Here is a 16,666-nt window from a genome sequence, read left to right on the forward strand (position 1 = left end):
TTGGATTATTTTAATGCGAAATTGGGACAAATAATATCACATATTGGGACAGTATCGCTTTGTGGCATCGCAGCATAAGTGTTTTAAATTCATAGTATTTTATTTTTAATAAAAAACCATGGGATCCCCCTAATTTATATTTTGTGCTTTATAGGCGGCCCCTCGATGCTTATAGGAGGTCCGGGACCACCCCAGCCCCCCCTCAATTTGAACACTGTTTATACATAATTATTACACACTCATAGTATTTTTAATAAAAAACAAGGGGACCCCCCTAATTTATATTTTGTGCTTTATAGGCGGCCCCTCGATGCTTATAGGAGGTCCGGGACCACCCCAGCCCCCCCTCAATTTGAACACTGTATATACATAATAATTACACACTCATAGTATTTTTAATAAAAAACCGGGGACCCCCCAATTTTTTATTTTGTGCTTTATAGGTAGTCCCTTGATGCTTATAGGAGGTCCGGGAGTACCCCAGCCCCCCCTCAATTTGAACACTGTATATACATAATAATTACACGCTCATAGTATTTTATTTTTAATAAAAAACCAGGGGACCCCCTTAATTTATATTTTGTGCGTTATAGGTGGTCCCTCAATGCTTATAGGAGGTTGGGGACCACCCCAACCCCCCTCAATTCGAACACTGTATATACATAATAATTACACAAACATAAATCATGCAAACACAAACTTCTTGATTAATCATTTGACAGCCCTATTTATCAGTCTAAACACATTTTCAGGGCATTGGAATTTTGCATTTGAAATTTGTTAAGCACAAATTGACTCATGTATCAAGGTCGTACAGTCCTCGCTAATGAGTCCGAATGCCAGCTCTGATTCTGGCTGCATATCTATTAACAAAATATTTTAGTATTGAGAACCTTTTAGATTTAACTTTTTTTCAAAGACATTACATCAAGATGCCTGACCAGGGTTAAAGGGATAGTTCACGCAAAAATAATGTCATTAATGATTCACCCTCATGCCGTTCCAAACTCGTACGACCACCGTTCATCTTCAGAACACAGTTTATGATGTTTTATATTTAGTCCGAGAGCTTGTTGGCCTCTTCATTGAAAATCTATGTACGGTATACTGTCCATGTCCAGAAAGGTAATAAAAATATCATCAAAGTAGTCCATGTAGGGCCCTATAAAATCCGTTTTATTTTTTCCCAAATTCCGTTTTATTTTTTCCCAAATTCCGTTTTATCCGTTTTAATTTTTGCAAATTCCATTTTATCCGTTTTAATTTTTGGCAATTATATTTTTTACCCTTTACTGTTATTTTAGTCATGAAAAGAGTGTGCCTTTAATGTTAATGATTAAAATGTAAATGATTTGGGAAAAAAATTGGATAACAGGATTACTTAATGACTATAAAAGATGCATTTACACACGCACACGCGCGCGCGCACACACAACTCAATTCAATGCATTGTTTAGTGTTGTTGCAGGAGGCTACAACAAGGTGTCAATGCAGTGGTGCCTTCAGAAGTGCCTTAAACACATCAATCCAGCGGAACGCGATCCATATTTTATACACAATCGCTTAAATGCATATAACTTTAAACATACACAGGATAGTGATCTGACTTTAGGACAGCATGAGCACGCAGCTCTTTGCACGTGCGAGCGAAAGAGAGACAGAGAGCGGCGCCATGATGCAGATGATTATATTTTAAATGCGAGGGATAGTTAGTTTGCCTCAGTTCGCTTGAAATGCATAAAACTGAACAAATACATTAGGATTTGTGTTCGCACTTCTGACAGATGCGTGAGCGCGTGCACGTGAGAGAGGTACAGTGAGACAGACGTGGATGAGAGAGTGCATGTATCTTTGTGCTCGCCGTGAACAGAGTGTGACAAAACTTCCAAAATAACAGTTCTCCGGTCACATAAAAGTCATGTGAGACCTGCTCGGAACTAAGTGCTTAGCGTCGAATTTCTTAATTTTTTCGCTGACGAAAGCAGAGTCGTGGAGAGCCGCTTCGCCATGGTTTCAGCGTTTTGGAGGGGGGTCTGAAATGACGGGAGGGGGCGTGTCGCTCAGATTTACTTCCCCCGGTCTGCATTTCCCCCAGACATACGTTCGTCTCCCACACAAAAACATAATTTTATTCAAAATATGTAAAATTCCGCAAAATTCCGCGTTAAAGGGACCATTTAAAATATCCGCCAAAAAAAAATCAATTCATACTCCACACTCCAAACAGACGGGGGCAGTATACGTCCAGAAAGTGAGTTGGTCTATTTTAATTTAGCAGCTGCAAATTTAGCAGCATATATCACGTTTGATTTACATAAGCAACTAAGTTATCATTAGTCACAAAAAAAAACATTCAGTCACAAAAAAAAAACATTCGGTCTCATTAAAATTGCAATGTTTTCCGCTACGTTTCGTGCGTCCATTTGGTGTTCATTATCAGCGAAGACATTTCAAGCTTCTTAGCTAATGTTACATTTTAGCATCAGCTTGGTAGATAACGGGTGAAAACCGGATCGGATCTGTGGGTAGAGCTAACTATTAAACGCTAACAGCTAAGGATGTGCGATAATTTGCATGCGATAGTCATTGCGCTTCTCGTCAGTGAAGCCTGTTTCTTGATTAAAAGTGAATCGCCATTAGCTGCTTTCAGATGGAGCCACATTTACTGCACAAAGCCGTAGTTCGTGTACAAGCTGAGCATAGGTTATCGCAATGCCTATTATAAGTGAACTTCTAGCGAAATACTAACAGCATCTTACTTACCAATCGAAAAGAAATGTTGTCATTTCGGAGTCGAACCTCATTTCTTTCATGTCCATTAGTTGTCTCCAGCGATGAAAAGCAGTGCCAGTATTTACTCTGGTTCGGTTCCTTTATTTATCAGATTTTATTTGTGATTCTGAGCGCGTTGATCCCTGCAGCAAATGGTTGTGGTAGTGGTAAATGTCTCTTGCTTTAGCCATTCTTCCGCTCTCTTCCCTGAACTGAAATACGTCCGAAAACCCTATTGCAAGGCAGGAAGGCATGTCCGAATCCATGGCTGTCCAAATTGCATTTCTCTGAGCTGCCTTCATGCTTCTTAAGTCAACAAGTCAGCTTCGGACGCAGCGGTAGTAGTAGAGGGCTGTACTCCCACACATGCGACTTATTCGTGTATTGCAGTTTGGCTGGCGGTTATGTGCGTGGCCCACATACCGCCTCCCATGGTCGAAACTGGTATTACAACACCAGTCGGGCTGTAGCTAGTAATTTAGCATGCTAATTCAGATTGATATTTCTGCAGCACTATACCTTGTCATTTTTTTAATGACATCTTTGCCCTTATTTCTTCTTATTCTTTGATGTGTGTAGCTAATTTTCTAAAATCTTTTACCTCAATTATTACAACTGGCACCTTTAATACTAGATTACGTGTTAATTAGCCAATTCCGCGATTCCGTCCGCGATTCCGTGATCGCGGAAATTATAGGGCCCTATCCATGTGACATCATTGGGTCAGTTAGTATGTGTTGAAGCATCGAAAATACATTTTGGTCCAAAAATAAAAAAATTATGCATTGTCTTCTCTTCCGCGCCTGTTGTGAAGCGCATGCGCGAGACTAAAGTCATGTGACACGGATGACGTGTTATCCTCAGACATGTTTGCAAAGTTTTTTTTCCAAACTTACAGTGAGCGTCTCCCTCAGACTGTAAATGAAGCCCGGGCAGCTGGGGCGCACCAGATAACACGTCAGCTGTGTCACTGCAGTCACGTGACTTTAGTCTCGCGCAAGAGAAGACAACCTTGAATAAAGTCTTAATTTTTTTATTTTTGGACCAAAATGTATTTTCAATGTTTCAACAAATTGAACTACTGTATGTTGATGATGTTTTTATTACCTTTCTGGACATGGACAGTATACCGTACGTAGATTTTCAATGAAGGGTCAACAAGCTCTCGGACTAAATATAAAACATCATGTGTTCCGAAGATAAACGGAGGTCTTACAAGTTTGGAAAGTCATGAGGGTGTCATTAATGACAGTATTTTCATTTTTGGGTGAACTATCCCTTAAACATCCGTGTAACCAAGCGGCATTGGTTCTTCCATGTTTTGTTACCAAACATGACATCTTATGCTTTGTGAGCTACATATTTTCAGCAAGCAGTGGCATCATCAATATCAGTCTGTTCCTAAAAAACTGCTTCAGAAGATTCAGAATTCATCATATACATTCCTAAGAATAAAGATGCCATAAAGGAACCATTTTTGGCTGATTTGAGGATCCAAAAATGGTTCTCCCATGGCATAACACCTTATTTTTTTGAGAGTGTAAGTTATATGAAGTACTTTAGTCCCACGACTGAGAGTAAAACAGGTTTGATACAACATAAAGATGTGTAAAATGATTTAAACAGTCCTCCTTTAGGTGAGCTATTCCTTTAATATCCTAGGCTTGGGGATACAAAGCAGCGGGACGATGCAGGTTATCATCATAATCTGATCAGCACAGATGCAGTGAAAGGAAATTGATGTCTAATCCTTTTAGATGACACAAGCTACAATGCGACCAGTATTCACAAGCACAGTCTCTGTCGATTTCTTACCTTTAGAGATTTTCCTTTAGAGAAGCAGTGCTTTTCTCACCTGTTCTCCTGGAGGAGAGTTTGCAAAAGCTTTCTTTCAAATGAATAGAAAAAGTCGGTCAGTTTTAACATCCGTTCCTGCTGTACAATGGAGCTGAGACACAAAGCAGATGACGCTCCAATGTAATTTACAGATTTAAACACCTTGCCCTCTCCAGCAGAGAAAGATGGGTGAGAAAATAACTAAAATTTAATGGCATTTCTCTGCTCTTTGTGCTTTTGATAGACGTTTGCTCTCAGTAAATGTTTCAGACACGGGAACGTTTGTTCATGCTTGTTCAGACATTAAAAATGCAAACCTGACAGATGTGTTCGCAGTCAGCCCGTTCAGCAAATAGCAGTCTGCTGTTAGTCATGCGGTGAGATGACGTTGTCGGCTTTGAAGGTCGCTGTCCTTAATCACTATTGTTTGAGTTTAAATGATGTGCATTAGCTCTGTTGTCCTTTACAGACCCTGGTGGGTGGGTGTCAAAGTTTTGGGTGCAGTTTTAATAGAAGAATTTGAAGGACAAAAGCTCAAACCAAAGGAGCTGCCAACCTAAACAGGATTTCGTGGCATTAAAGGCACGTTGGAAATAATTGGTACGAAGAAATAACACGTTGCTTTCAAAAGTGAAAAACATAGTGTGCACGTGCGCTGATGTAAGTAAAAGCTTGACCAACACATTGTAAGTGGTCTCACGCACTCATTTAGCATGTGTCCATGTGTATTGTACAGCTGGATTTAAAGGTCACCAAATATGAGAAATTAATTTCACTATGTTTTTTTTTAACATAATTGCGTGTCGCCTGTGTGTGTACACAACCTCCCTGTAATGCTAAAAATCTGCCCACACCTGTTTTAAAGCCCTGTTAAACCTTAAAGTCTCCCAGTATTCAAGAATTTTAAGTTAAAATGTATTTTAGTATCATAAGCGCAAATAAAAAAGTTGTACTTGTCATAGTAATTTCCTCGTGCTTTCCTCGTGCGTGTCAACTGGCGGCCCGCGGACCAAATGCGCCCGCTGGTCATATTTGTCTGATTTAAAATCAACATGGTTATATCCCCACCTTTCCGTCAAAATACTGGATACAAGATGTATTTAATTTTTTAAAGGAATACACCACAGTTTTTCAATATTTTACTGTGTTCTTACCTCAACTTAGATTAATTAAAGGGGACAGAGAATGAAAATAAGATTTTACCTTGTCTTAGTTAAATTACGGTAGTCTACCTGCATTCTTGAACATACAAAAAGTGCTAGATATTTCATAGAAATTCCTCCTTTAGAAATGTCCGCCAGAAAATGGCCCAATCTAATGATGTGGTCTGGGAGCCACATGCTCATTTTCTGGTATTTGAGGCGTGGTTACGAATGCCCAGAGCCGTTTATTGGGCGCTACGAATGTTTATCAAATGCGTCTGTATGTAGCTCATAGCCAATCGTTTCAATTATACCAGATGACGTATGTAGAGCGACGTCAACCGAAGCGCCAACAACTTTTATCGGGTACGTGTGCACACAGCTGAAAGCTATGCAACTAAACCAGTAGCTGTATATTGATATTGAAAAGCAACACAATTTAGTGACACTGTGACAACCACAGTACAGGCATAATGACAATATGATTATAAATACCAGTTACCCTTTATAAGTAAAATGGACTTTGTCGACGATGATGCCTAGCAGGTTGGTCCTATAAAACTCTGTGGCTATCATGTCTTGCCATATCCAAACATCCTTCTTGGATATGAAATTGTTTAACGGCAAAAGTTGCTCTTTTTTATTAAACTTGCATTAGAACTAGGGCTGCACGATTTGGGTAATTTTTCCCATTGCGGTTATTCATGCTAATATTGCGATGTGCGATTGCGATTATAATATATGGTATCATGAGTCAACTTGATGGGTTTTAAGGAAAATCCACACACAGTTTAGTGATAATGCTAAAATGTGTATTTGCAAAAACTAGAAATGTTTTCGTATTGCCATGTGATGTAGCAACTGCTCAGTGTCAGTAATTTTAAATCCAAAATACCGCCATACAACAGACGTAGAGTTTTTTTTTTAGCTACCAGATCACTGTCAACTTCCTCTGCATCCATCTTCGCTCTGGTATTTCCGTGCTGCGCACACACAAGTGACAACGCACACCACACACGTGCATGCCACACATGCACTGCCTTTTTTTGTTCGTTTTTCTTTCTTTTTTTTAACAGCAAGGAAAATCATCAAACTGTTATCAGAAAGTTTGTGTTAACAAGTCCACACATTTATTTATTTAATATAATTGCAACATTTTGATGTCATATAATCGCACAGGCTGACATCGCGATTGCGATGCGATTAATTGTGCAGCACTAATTAGAACACTATCTAAGACTGCATTAAAAAATAACTTTGCGCCTTCTGCCGTGTTGGATAAACAAATCTGCCTCGGTGTGTCGCATAGACGTCATCATTGTCTTGCTGCCCCTCCCCATTCTGTGATTGGTTTCCTATTTCAGGGGCAAAATTGGTCCATAGTTTCCTTGCTAGACTTGCAGCATGAATAAATTTGCACGCAAGGCAGCATGGGAAAACAACGGATACAGATTAGGTAAAATGCATCTCGCCCCCCCGCTCTCATTCAATTCCCTCCTCTTCAAAATAATTGCATAAATTAGGCCTTTCGCCTCCAAAGGGAATTAAATTGCAGCAGTGTTGGCGAAGTTCAAGGCGAAATGGCGAGTCGCGTTCCGAGGTGTGCATTTCTATCTGTAAAATTTTGATCTGTCCGTGTTCTGAAGACGGCAAAGTGTACATTCTTTTAAGTGGCAGCAAAGGCAGCCAATCAGCGTCAAGTGCTTGCATTTCATATTGAGGTTGCCAGTTAAGCCTGAAGAGACGACAAATAGGTGCAAAACCACGCGTTTAAAATCCCCCACCCTAATATAGCTTTCTGAGGAAGGTTTTTAGGAAGCTTCTAAGGCATTTCAGACCCAACCAAAATTTTGTTGTCTACATGTCACAGAACAAGAATAATACCCAGTTCAATCATTCTATGTCACCTTTAATACATACCTATTTTTTTCAATGCATGCACTTAATCTTTGCACAGCGCGCCGTGAATGTGTTAGCATTTAGCCAGCCCCATTAATTAAAGGATCCAAACATGCATGAATTTAGAAGCCACCAAACAAAGTGTAAGTGTGTATTAGTACATGTTAACAATGTGCAAAAGGTACAAACCCCAAAGTAAACGATGACATGAGTTATCGTTACCAACGTAAATCTCTTTTCTTGGACTACAACAAACACACGGATTGTAGGCAACAGTTTACTTCCTGGGCCTGTTCACATGGACAACACCGACATTATCATAATTCCTCTCGCTTGGACTCACAGCCTGTAAGTTAACTCCTGTTAACATTGCAATGTGAGCGAATCTTTTAAACATTGTAAGGAGTGTCACATTTCCGTCTGATGTTAGAGGTATTCAGGCCAATCACAACGTACAGATTAGCTTTTCAAATCAATGAGTTTTGTACAAAATCTGTGCGTTTCAGGAAGAGAGGACATCTGGAGCTACAGAAATGTACAGGATGTGGAAAATAATTTGTTTTTTAACCATAAACCACGCGAACACATTGTATTATACCAAATACACAAAATAACGTTGTCTTTTTAGCAGTGAAATAGGTGCACTTTAAGTCTTTAGGTAAACAACATGCTAACGGCAACTTATACACAATACGTGTGTCAATTGGCTTTACATGTGGTGTGTAATATTTCTACACGAGCTTTATAAATCAATCGCTTGTAAGGATTCATTTTTATGCTCCCTAGCAACTGCATAGGCAGTAAACAGCTAGCTGCTCACGCGGTTAGTTGTTAAAGGTTTAATGCTTTCTAATAAAGAGAAAATGAATGATTTCCTTCCTGGCTTAATAAACACTCGCTTGCCATTTCCAGAATTAACAAACCAACAAAATTAATCTTCAATTAAACCGATATTGTTTGACAGTGTCACAGTGTTGAGTTGCAGTCCCAGAGGTACATTAGTGCTTGCGCTTTTAAAGCTGATGAGAATTTAATCGAGTTTTCACAGTTTTAAAATGAATAGTGTTCTGATGTTTTTGAGGTTGCACCTGTCGAGCATCTCTGTGTCTGTGTGTTTTTGTACATGACAGGTGTTACACATTTGGTATCGGGCAGAGCGCCTGCAGAAGGCTGGTGTTAGGACTGTCCACTGTTTCCAGAGGAACCGCTGAGTTCCTGGCAGAAGGGGAAAGACTGCAGCCCAAGGTTCTCATTTCATCTGACATGTTTATCCTCCACCGCTACAGCATTTTATTTAAATGTCACCACGCTGCATTAAGACGAGAGGCGTAAATTGTGGGGTGTTCAAATTACATAGCAATTAACAATTCCTTTATGTCCCTCGAATGAATTAGGATGGATGTCAAAGCTGACAGCACATTTACATTTGATTTCTGTATTTTCCTAGACTAATAAAGAAGATACTGGGGATAGTTACACTATTAACTCACAAGAGCATATTATGAACCGTTAAAGGAGACATATCATGAAAATCAGACTTTTTTCATGTTTAAGTGTTATAATTGGGTGCCTAGGGCTTCTGTCAACACAAAAAATGTGAAGAAGATCAACCCAGTAACTTAGTATTGTCTGCAAACGTGAAAAAATAGGTAGTTGAAATTTGGCTCCCCTTGTGATGTCAGAAGGGGATAATACCACCCCTTAATCTGCACTATCCAACCACGGCACTGAAATTTAGTGCAGGTATCAGCTCATTTACATTTAAAATGACACATCCCAAATCATTTTTGCTCACACCTACAAAGTGGCAATTTTAACATGCTATAATAAATTATATATATATGATATTTTGAGCTAAAACGACACATATGCACTCTGGGGACACCAAATATTTATTTTAAACTTTAAAAAGGTCTTGTGAAATGTCCCCTTTTAAGAAAAGTTTTACCAGTCAAACAATTAAGCAGAAAACAGGTGACATACAAAAATACCAAATTGTTTTGGCTAATGAATTATTAAATTATATATAAAATGCATAACCTTTAAAACACAATAAGAATGTGACAACTAGCTCTGACCTGACATTTATGAGAAAACACCCTTATCCTGAGAAACAGTTCAACCTTGCAAAGAAAATCGTATTTTTATTATTGTGCTGGCCAGTTTACATTACAGCTATAGCAAAGATATGATAATGAAATTTTACCTTTGAATCCTTAATGACAACTGTGACAACTAGCCCTATACAGTTTTATTTACAATATATAGACTACATTTGTAGTTTTGTAGATTATTGAACTGATTTATTTTGCTTATTAGGGTGATTCTCACAAATTTAGAAGGTGTCCAGCATCAGAATTTTTTAAAAGCCCTTGAAGCCAATTTTTTTTGCACATATAAGATTAAGGTCTGAACTTACTGGGGCGGTTTCCCGGACAGGGATTAGACTACTCCTAGACTAAAATAAATTTAAGAGCAATTAAAACGGAAAACAACCTTCACTGACATATCTTAAAATACATCAGTGTCTTTTGTTTTGCCTCAAACTGCACAAAAGTAATGTTTTTAGTAAGGCATGTTTGTTAAAACTAGTTATATTTCCTAATTAAACTAAGGCCTAGTCCTGGCTTAAGCTAATCCTTGTCCGGGAAACCGCCCCACTATAATCATAATTTTTAGAGGATTTAAAAATATTTCCTATTGAATTATTTTAATTTTTTTAGATTATCATTATTAAAAATGATCATTACCGCAACATGATATTACATTAATTATATGCATTTACAAAGTCATGTTTCGGTAATGAGAACTAAAAAGTTGTCTAGATACTATGACAAACAAAATTTCAACTTTTATCTGGAGAGAAAAAATAAGAACTGCCTGGTAGCCATCTTGAGTGTCACAGTCAATTGTGTCCTTTCCAATTTTTTTTTGTTAAAATGTTAGTTCCTTAAAGGCTTAAACATTGATTGAAAATTGTTGCGGAGGATGAGAAAATTGGTCTTGGACACATTTATATACCTTATTATTGTCTCTACATGTACCAATGATCACCAAATACCACATGTTTCTTTACTGTAAATGTTTATAGTATAACATGCACTGAAGCTTTTTATTTTTTAGATTTTTTAATTATAAATATTTTCATGTCAAAGAACCCAAATCCAGTCATGGACACGTTGCACTAAAGAAAATGTTCCCCTTAAATGTGGAAAAAAAAATTGGTTTGTATGATGTCATTTAAAATCATGTGCATGAAGAGATGTTTGTAACTGTATGCTTCTTATTTTGATAGCATTTACTTTTTTAATCAAAATGTTTCATGACACCTCAAAAGTCTAATTTTCGCGAGAATCACCAATTTGTGTCTTTGAACCAACAGATGATTAAGTCTTTGAAGAAGTCTATGACATCAGTATTGACTGACATCTCTATTGAGTGGCTGTATCCAGAGACAAAGGAGATCTTGCTTTCTCCAGTGGGAGCGACCTGTCTGTTTCCTGGTGACCGACTGATTGGATACAGCGTTGTGTGTGATACTTCCAGACATCACTCCAACCCTAAATCAGTGAGTAGTGAGTCCAAAATAAAAATTGTATTTGCTATTTTTTGTTATTGTATGATACAATATTATAGTCTGAGCTGATGGTGTGGGCAGTGCACCGACATATAGTGCAGACGCACTTTCGCCAACCCAAGTATGATTCCTGGCTGGTGGTTTGGCTATCCCGTACCCCGTAAGTCTTTCCTGTCTTTCTTTTGCGTATCAGGACAAGCGAAGGCGATACAGCATGATGCGCTCCAACGAGTCGGCCAGTTCTGTCTTCTACCATTCTCAGGAGGATGACGGCGGGAAGGTTTCATCTGATAAAGACAATCAGGTCGCCTCACTGTTTGATGCTTGCCAGGATACCATGTCTGAGAGCAGCCCTGTCACCACCGAGCAAGATGCTGTGGGTACGGTTAAAATCTTTTTAAGGAGGCATGTCACTGCGCTGCCATGTTTGCAATGCCTCGGGGTCTTGTTACAGCAAGACCTGTCATATACTGCCAAAGAATGTCATTCTATAACGGTTGATGATTGGCGATCTGCCCCATTTATATCAATACCAGTGACGCATCTTGTTAATATTAAATACCTTTGGTGCAGTACAGCTCTGCATGGGGAATAATTTTTGACGTAGAGTTTTTTTTTTTCACAGGAAGTGACACGGCCACCTCACCGAGAAGACGTGCGTACAGCACCAATCAGATTATAGATTACAACCCTACAAAGAAGGTCTATACTCCAAGTGACCCCAGCTCGGTGGTTGGGAAGAATCCTCTTAGAAGAGCAAAGGTTCAGGAACTCACTGGTCAGGCCGATCACGGGTCTCAGTGGAAAATAGACTACCAGGTGGGTAAATCCTAAACCTGTTAGTTGATTTGTAAAAAATCTGCATCTCTTTCTTACGGTACATTCACATGGGGTGTCAACGCTTGAGGTCGTGTCTAAAGAGTGGCTAACAGCCAGTCACAGTGGCCGCAACACATGCTCCTTTGTTCTCCGGTCTTGCATAAACGTAATTGGCTTGCTCTACGCTAGGTTATATAAATAAGGTGATCTGATTGGCTGACACCAGTGTTGATGCTTAAAAAGTTGAGAAATGTTTAACTTTTGTTGAGCAACGTCAGTGACGTGACGCTGACAGATCCACAATTCAGTTCGACAATGCATGACGTCACCCATTCAAAGTGAATGAGAAGCGTTGACGGCCCATTTAAATGTACTCTTATTCTGCGTTTACACCAACCACGGTAGAGGCGACAAAAATGCGATATTCGTGCGTAGTTGGGCACTTAAAGGAATAGTCTACTCATTTTCAATATTAAAATATGTTATTACCTTAACTAAGAACTGTTGAATCATCCCTCTATCATTTGTGTTCGTGCACGTAAGCGGTGGAGCGCGCTGCGACGCTACGATAGCATTTAGCTTAGCCCCATTCATTCAATGGTACCATTTAGAGATAAAGTTAGAAGTGACCAAACACATCAACGTTTTTCCTATTTAAGACGAGTAGTTATATGAGCAAGTTTGGTGGTACAAAATAAAACATAGCGCTTTTCTAAGCGGATTTAAAAGAGTAACTATATTTTATGGCGTAATAGCACTTTTGGGAGTACTTCGACTCGGCGCAGTAACACCCCTCCCTCTCCCATTATGAGAGTGAGAAGGGGAGCGGACTTTTCAGGCGAGTCGAAGTACTCCCAAAAGTGCTATTACGCCATAAAATGTAGCTCCTCTTTTAAATCCGCTTAGAAAAGCGCTATGTTTTATTTTGTACCACCAAACTTGCTCGTATAACTACTAAATAGGAAAAACGTTGATGTGTTTGGTCACTTCTAACTTTGTCTCTGGATGGTGCCATTGAATGGATGGGGCTAAGCTAAATGCTATCGTAGCGTCGCAGCGCGCTCCAGCGCTTACGTGCACACACACAGATGATAGAGGGATGTATCAACAATTCTTAGTTAAGGTAATAACATATTTTAATATTGAAAATGAGTAGACTATTCCTTTAAACATTTGAGTTTACTCGCTTTATTCATGCGTGAAAGACGCGCGTTAAATTCTAGTCATTCGAGAGTCTCTGCTGAGACTCCGCTCGCTTCCTGTAATCACGTCACTACTACAGCAAGGTCCTGATTGGTTAACGTGGCGTGGAAATCCGCCTAAGTTCTGATTTTTCAACTTGCGCGTTTCCCGCGGCAACGCTCAATCCGGATGCCGGATGTCTTTGCATTGACTTAACATGTATTTCTCCCACGTTGCCACCTCTACCGCGGCTGGTGTAAACACAGCATTAGCATTACATTACTTTTTATTTATTTATTTGTGCAACAGTATGTGTTTTGACAGAAATCACAAGCCTTCAGTGTTTTCTTTATTTGAAGAAATATCTGAAGGCAGTCATCACCACACCATCTGTTTTAGCTAAAGCATCTGCTGCGATGTAAAAGGAAGCTCCATGGATTCGTCTGTTTGTTCAGTAGGCTTGTTTGAACTCATTTTTGAGCACTGTGAGCGAATGATGAGATTTGAATCTTGCAGAAGATGAATTTCACATCCCTAGATGTTTAAGCACAGTAAAGAAAATACCTTTACAAAAAAATGAGTGCCGGGTGGGCAGATTAGATCACATTGTGATGCGTGGCCATGCTCCCAACATCCAAATTCACCTTTGGAGTCTCGTGGGAGAAATAAGGCAGACGCCTGCCACAAAAAGACGTGAGATGTTTGAATAGAAAGCCATGTAGGTTACAAAAATAAAAAAATCCAATCAGGACCAATGAAAAGGTGTGCATTCGCTGTGACTAATAATAACGGTCGTGCTCATTTCATGAAAATTATTAGGATTCTCTACACACGCCGACCTTTGCAAGAAAACTGTAAATAAGCTCACATCTGCTTTCATAAGAGACTGTGGTACTTTGTTGCAATGCATTTCTCAACATGCCTACTGTGATAATGGCAACACATTCAGCACTCAATGCTGCTGTTTCTTGACATCATATTTCGATTTCAATAGATCCAGCCTTACCTTCTGCATTGTTGGCACCCTGCAGAATCTGATATTGAACGCCTGTCCAATCTGTCCCGAAGGGCACAATTAGTTACTGACAACTGTGACGAAATCTTATCGTGGCCCTCATGGGTTTTAAGTGTCATTTTATTAAAAGAGGAGATGCAGTATCAATAGTCTTGGCTGTGCTCATCACCTATGGAAATGTTATTAATAATACAGCAAGAAATATTACAGATAAGCTGCGGGTAATAACAGGAGTCCCTGATTTCCCTCAATGCGCGTAATAATGACTTTAATTGTCCTTAGGATCTCTTCATGAATAAATTTTTCATGGTGCAAATTGTCATTAAATTGTGATGAGGGACCTATGGGAATAGGAGCAGGAATGTTAACATCGTTTTAAAGAATCATTATGTTTATAAACGCCCTCTACATAAGAAATAAATTAGATTTTCTTTCGCTACATGTCGGATACTATAATATTAGGAAGCCATACGCTTGATATTTGCAGATAAATAAAATGTTAATCTAGACTAGTTAGTCTTGGCTATGTAATTTTATTTCATGTACTTAGTATACAGAAAAGATGGTTTGATTGCACTTATAGCTAAGTGGTAGAGAAGAATTTGACATTGTAAGTTTACGTTTAGCCATTTTTACATTCTTTACTTTATATGCTTTTATTTAAAGGTGAAAATCTTAACTTTTTACTCTCTGTTGCCATCTCTGTCTGAAACATAAAATTGCAGGTCACTTTACGTATTTACTTATAACTGACATTTCCTGAGAAGTCCGACCTGACAACTAAAATCGGGAGAACAAGCAACAGCCGGCATTTTTCTTTCGCCCGAGTGCTTCTCACGTAAATTATCCGATTGTAATGGTTTACATTTCTTCCCCGCCACAGAAAACCACCACAGGTTTATCAATTCCATCAAAATTACTTTTTCTTTGTTGATCACAAAGTAGATGAGGAAAACTAGGATTCCGTGTGAATTCTACGCGCCGCCATTGTTGTTTACAATGCGTGGAATGGTGCGCTGTGATTGGTTGAGCGGATTTATTGCATTCTGCAGAGAAGGAGTACTGACGTTTGTCACAGTTTGGAAAAAAGAGAGAAAAGATGACAGAATAACACGGCGGATATTGGATTTTGCGGAAAATAAAGAATTTACTTTTTAATACTGACCAGATACATGATTTTGGCGGTAACTAATTTTTAACAAAAATTGCATTTATTGCGTTTTAGAACCAAACTCTTCAAATATTCTTTATTTTCATAAAAATACTGTTAGTAGGTTTGAAGAACAGCTATATAAATATGCTTATAGGCATTTCCTGGAGATACGTGTATAAATGGTACTACTTCTGCGGCACGTATTACGTTTCTGCAGAAGAGCGCCCTCTGGCTTTTGGATGTAGCGACATTTCACCATAATTCATTTTAAGGCATAACAAGATAATCGCATGATTTATAGCCCCAGGCCCACTATTTAACATTAACTATTTATGTACCCAGATTTTTAATAATTTTTAACGATAAAATAACCGATTGCGGATTTAAAGTTATTTACAAACGCTGAAGCATTTTGGCTAATTTTACAAGTAGAATTAATATTGAAGATAAGTGAAAAACATGAAAGAAGAGTTGTTAAATTTTACAAAAACCAGAGTTTGAAATATAGTTTAGTTTTAACGCATACATGAGGGTCTACATACATTGCGAATATAAATAATCAAATATTTATATAGTCAATATAGAACGCATCCACTGTACGCAACCACCAGATTTTTTAACCGTTCATAGTACTTTCTACACGTAGGTCATGTAGTAGACGAGTATGTATGCCAGGAGAGGTATTTCATTTTAGTGCAATGCGAATGTGTTGAACATCTGTGTACATTCACAAGTCAAATTTATGCTTTGCAAATTTGACCGTAAAGAAAAACAAACTACTCCAGGCTTAATTTGTGCATCCCTCACGATTGTGCAATTATTATTTTTTGATTGCTAGCAACTTTGACTTTATCAACTCTTCTATCAACGACTATTACTTTGCTAAATATTTTTTACCTTGTACAGCAGCCAGGCAAAACAGGTGGCTGTTCCTGTGAATCATGTTTGCCTTTTCTCCAACAGCCTCAGTTGGCCAGCCTGTGTGCGACGTCTTCAAGAGCCCGACCTATGCCTGGTCACAAACCTCCACAGCAAGAGGGGCTCCCTGGAGAATCAAAGGTAGATCAGACCCCACCCGGCCCCTCAGCACAGGGTCCTGCTGTGGAGAATGGCTCCAGATCTTCGACAGACAGTCCATCTCTAGGCAGCACTGGTGATGCAGGTCAGTGACTTACCACAATCCTCTAAAATAGAAATAATTTTTTTTAAATAGCTGCTTTTAACAAAGTATTTTAAATACCTGTAATCAGCCGCATTGTGTGAGCATAAGA

General features: G+C 38.8%; 1 protein-coding gene across 3 annotated transcripts in view; it reads left to right on the forward strand.

The window, feature by feature from the left end:
• The window catches only part of vwa5b1 (von Willebrand factor A domain containing 5B1), a 52,747-nt gene that overhangs the window by 22,247 nt on the left and 13,834 nt on the right, over positions 1-16,666 (forward strand). For all 3 annotated transcript variants that reach the window (XM_073875498.1, XM_073875499.1, XM_073875497.1), the window contains 5 exons: positions 8,780-8,894; positions 11,032-11,217; positions 11,420-11,606; positions 11,852-12,045; positions 16,359-16,557. In XM_073875498.1, coding sequence (XP_073731599.1) covers positions 8,780-8,894; positions 11,032-11,217; positions 11,420-11,606; positions 11,852-12,045; positions 16,359-16,557 — 881 coding nt within the window. The remainder of the gene's footprint in view (positions 1-8,779; positions 8,895-11,031; positions 11,218-11,419; positions 11,607-11,851; positions 12,046-16,358; positions 16,558-16,666) is intronic.

The sequence above is a fragment of the Misgurnus anguillicaudatus genome, chromosome 13 (genome assembly GCF_027580225.2).
Source record: "Misgurnus anguillicaudatus chromosome 13, ASM2758022v2, whole genome shotgun sequence".
Lineage (NCBI taxonomy): Eukaryota > Metazoa > Chordata > Actinopteri > Cypriniformes > Cobitidae > Misgurnus > Misgurnus anguillicaudatus.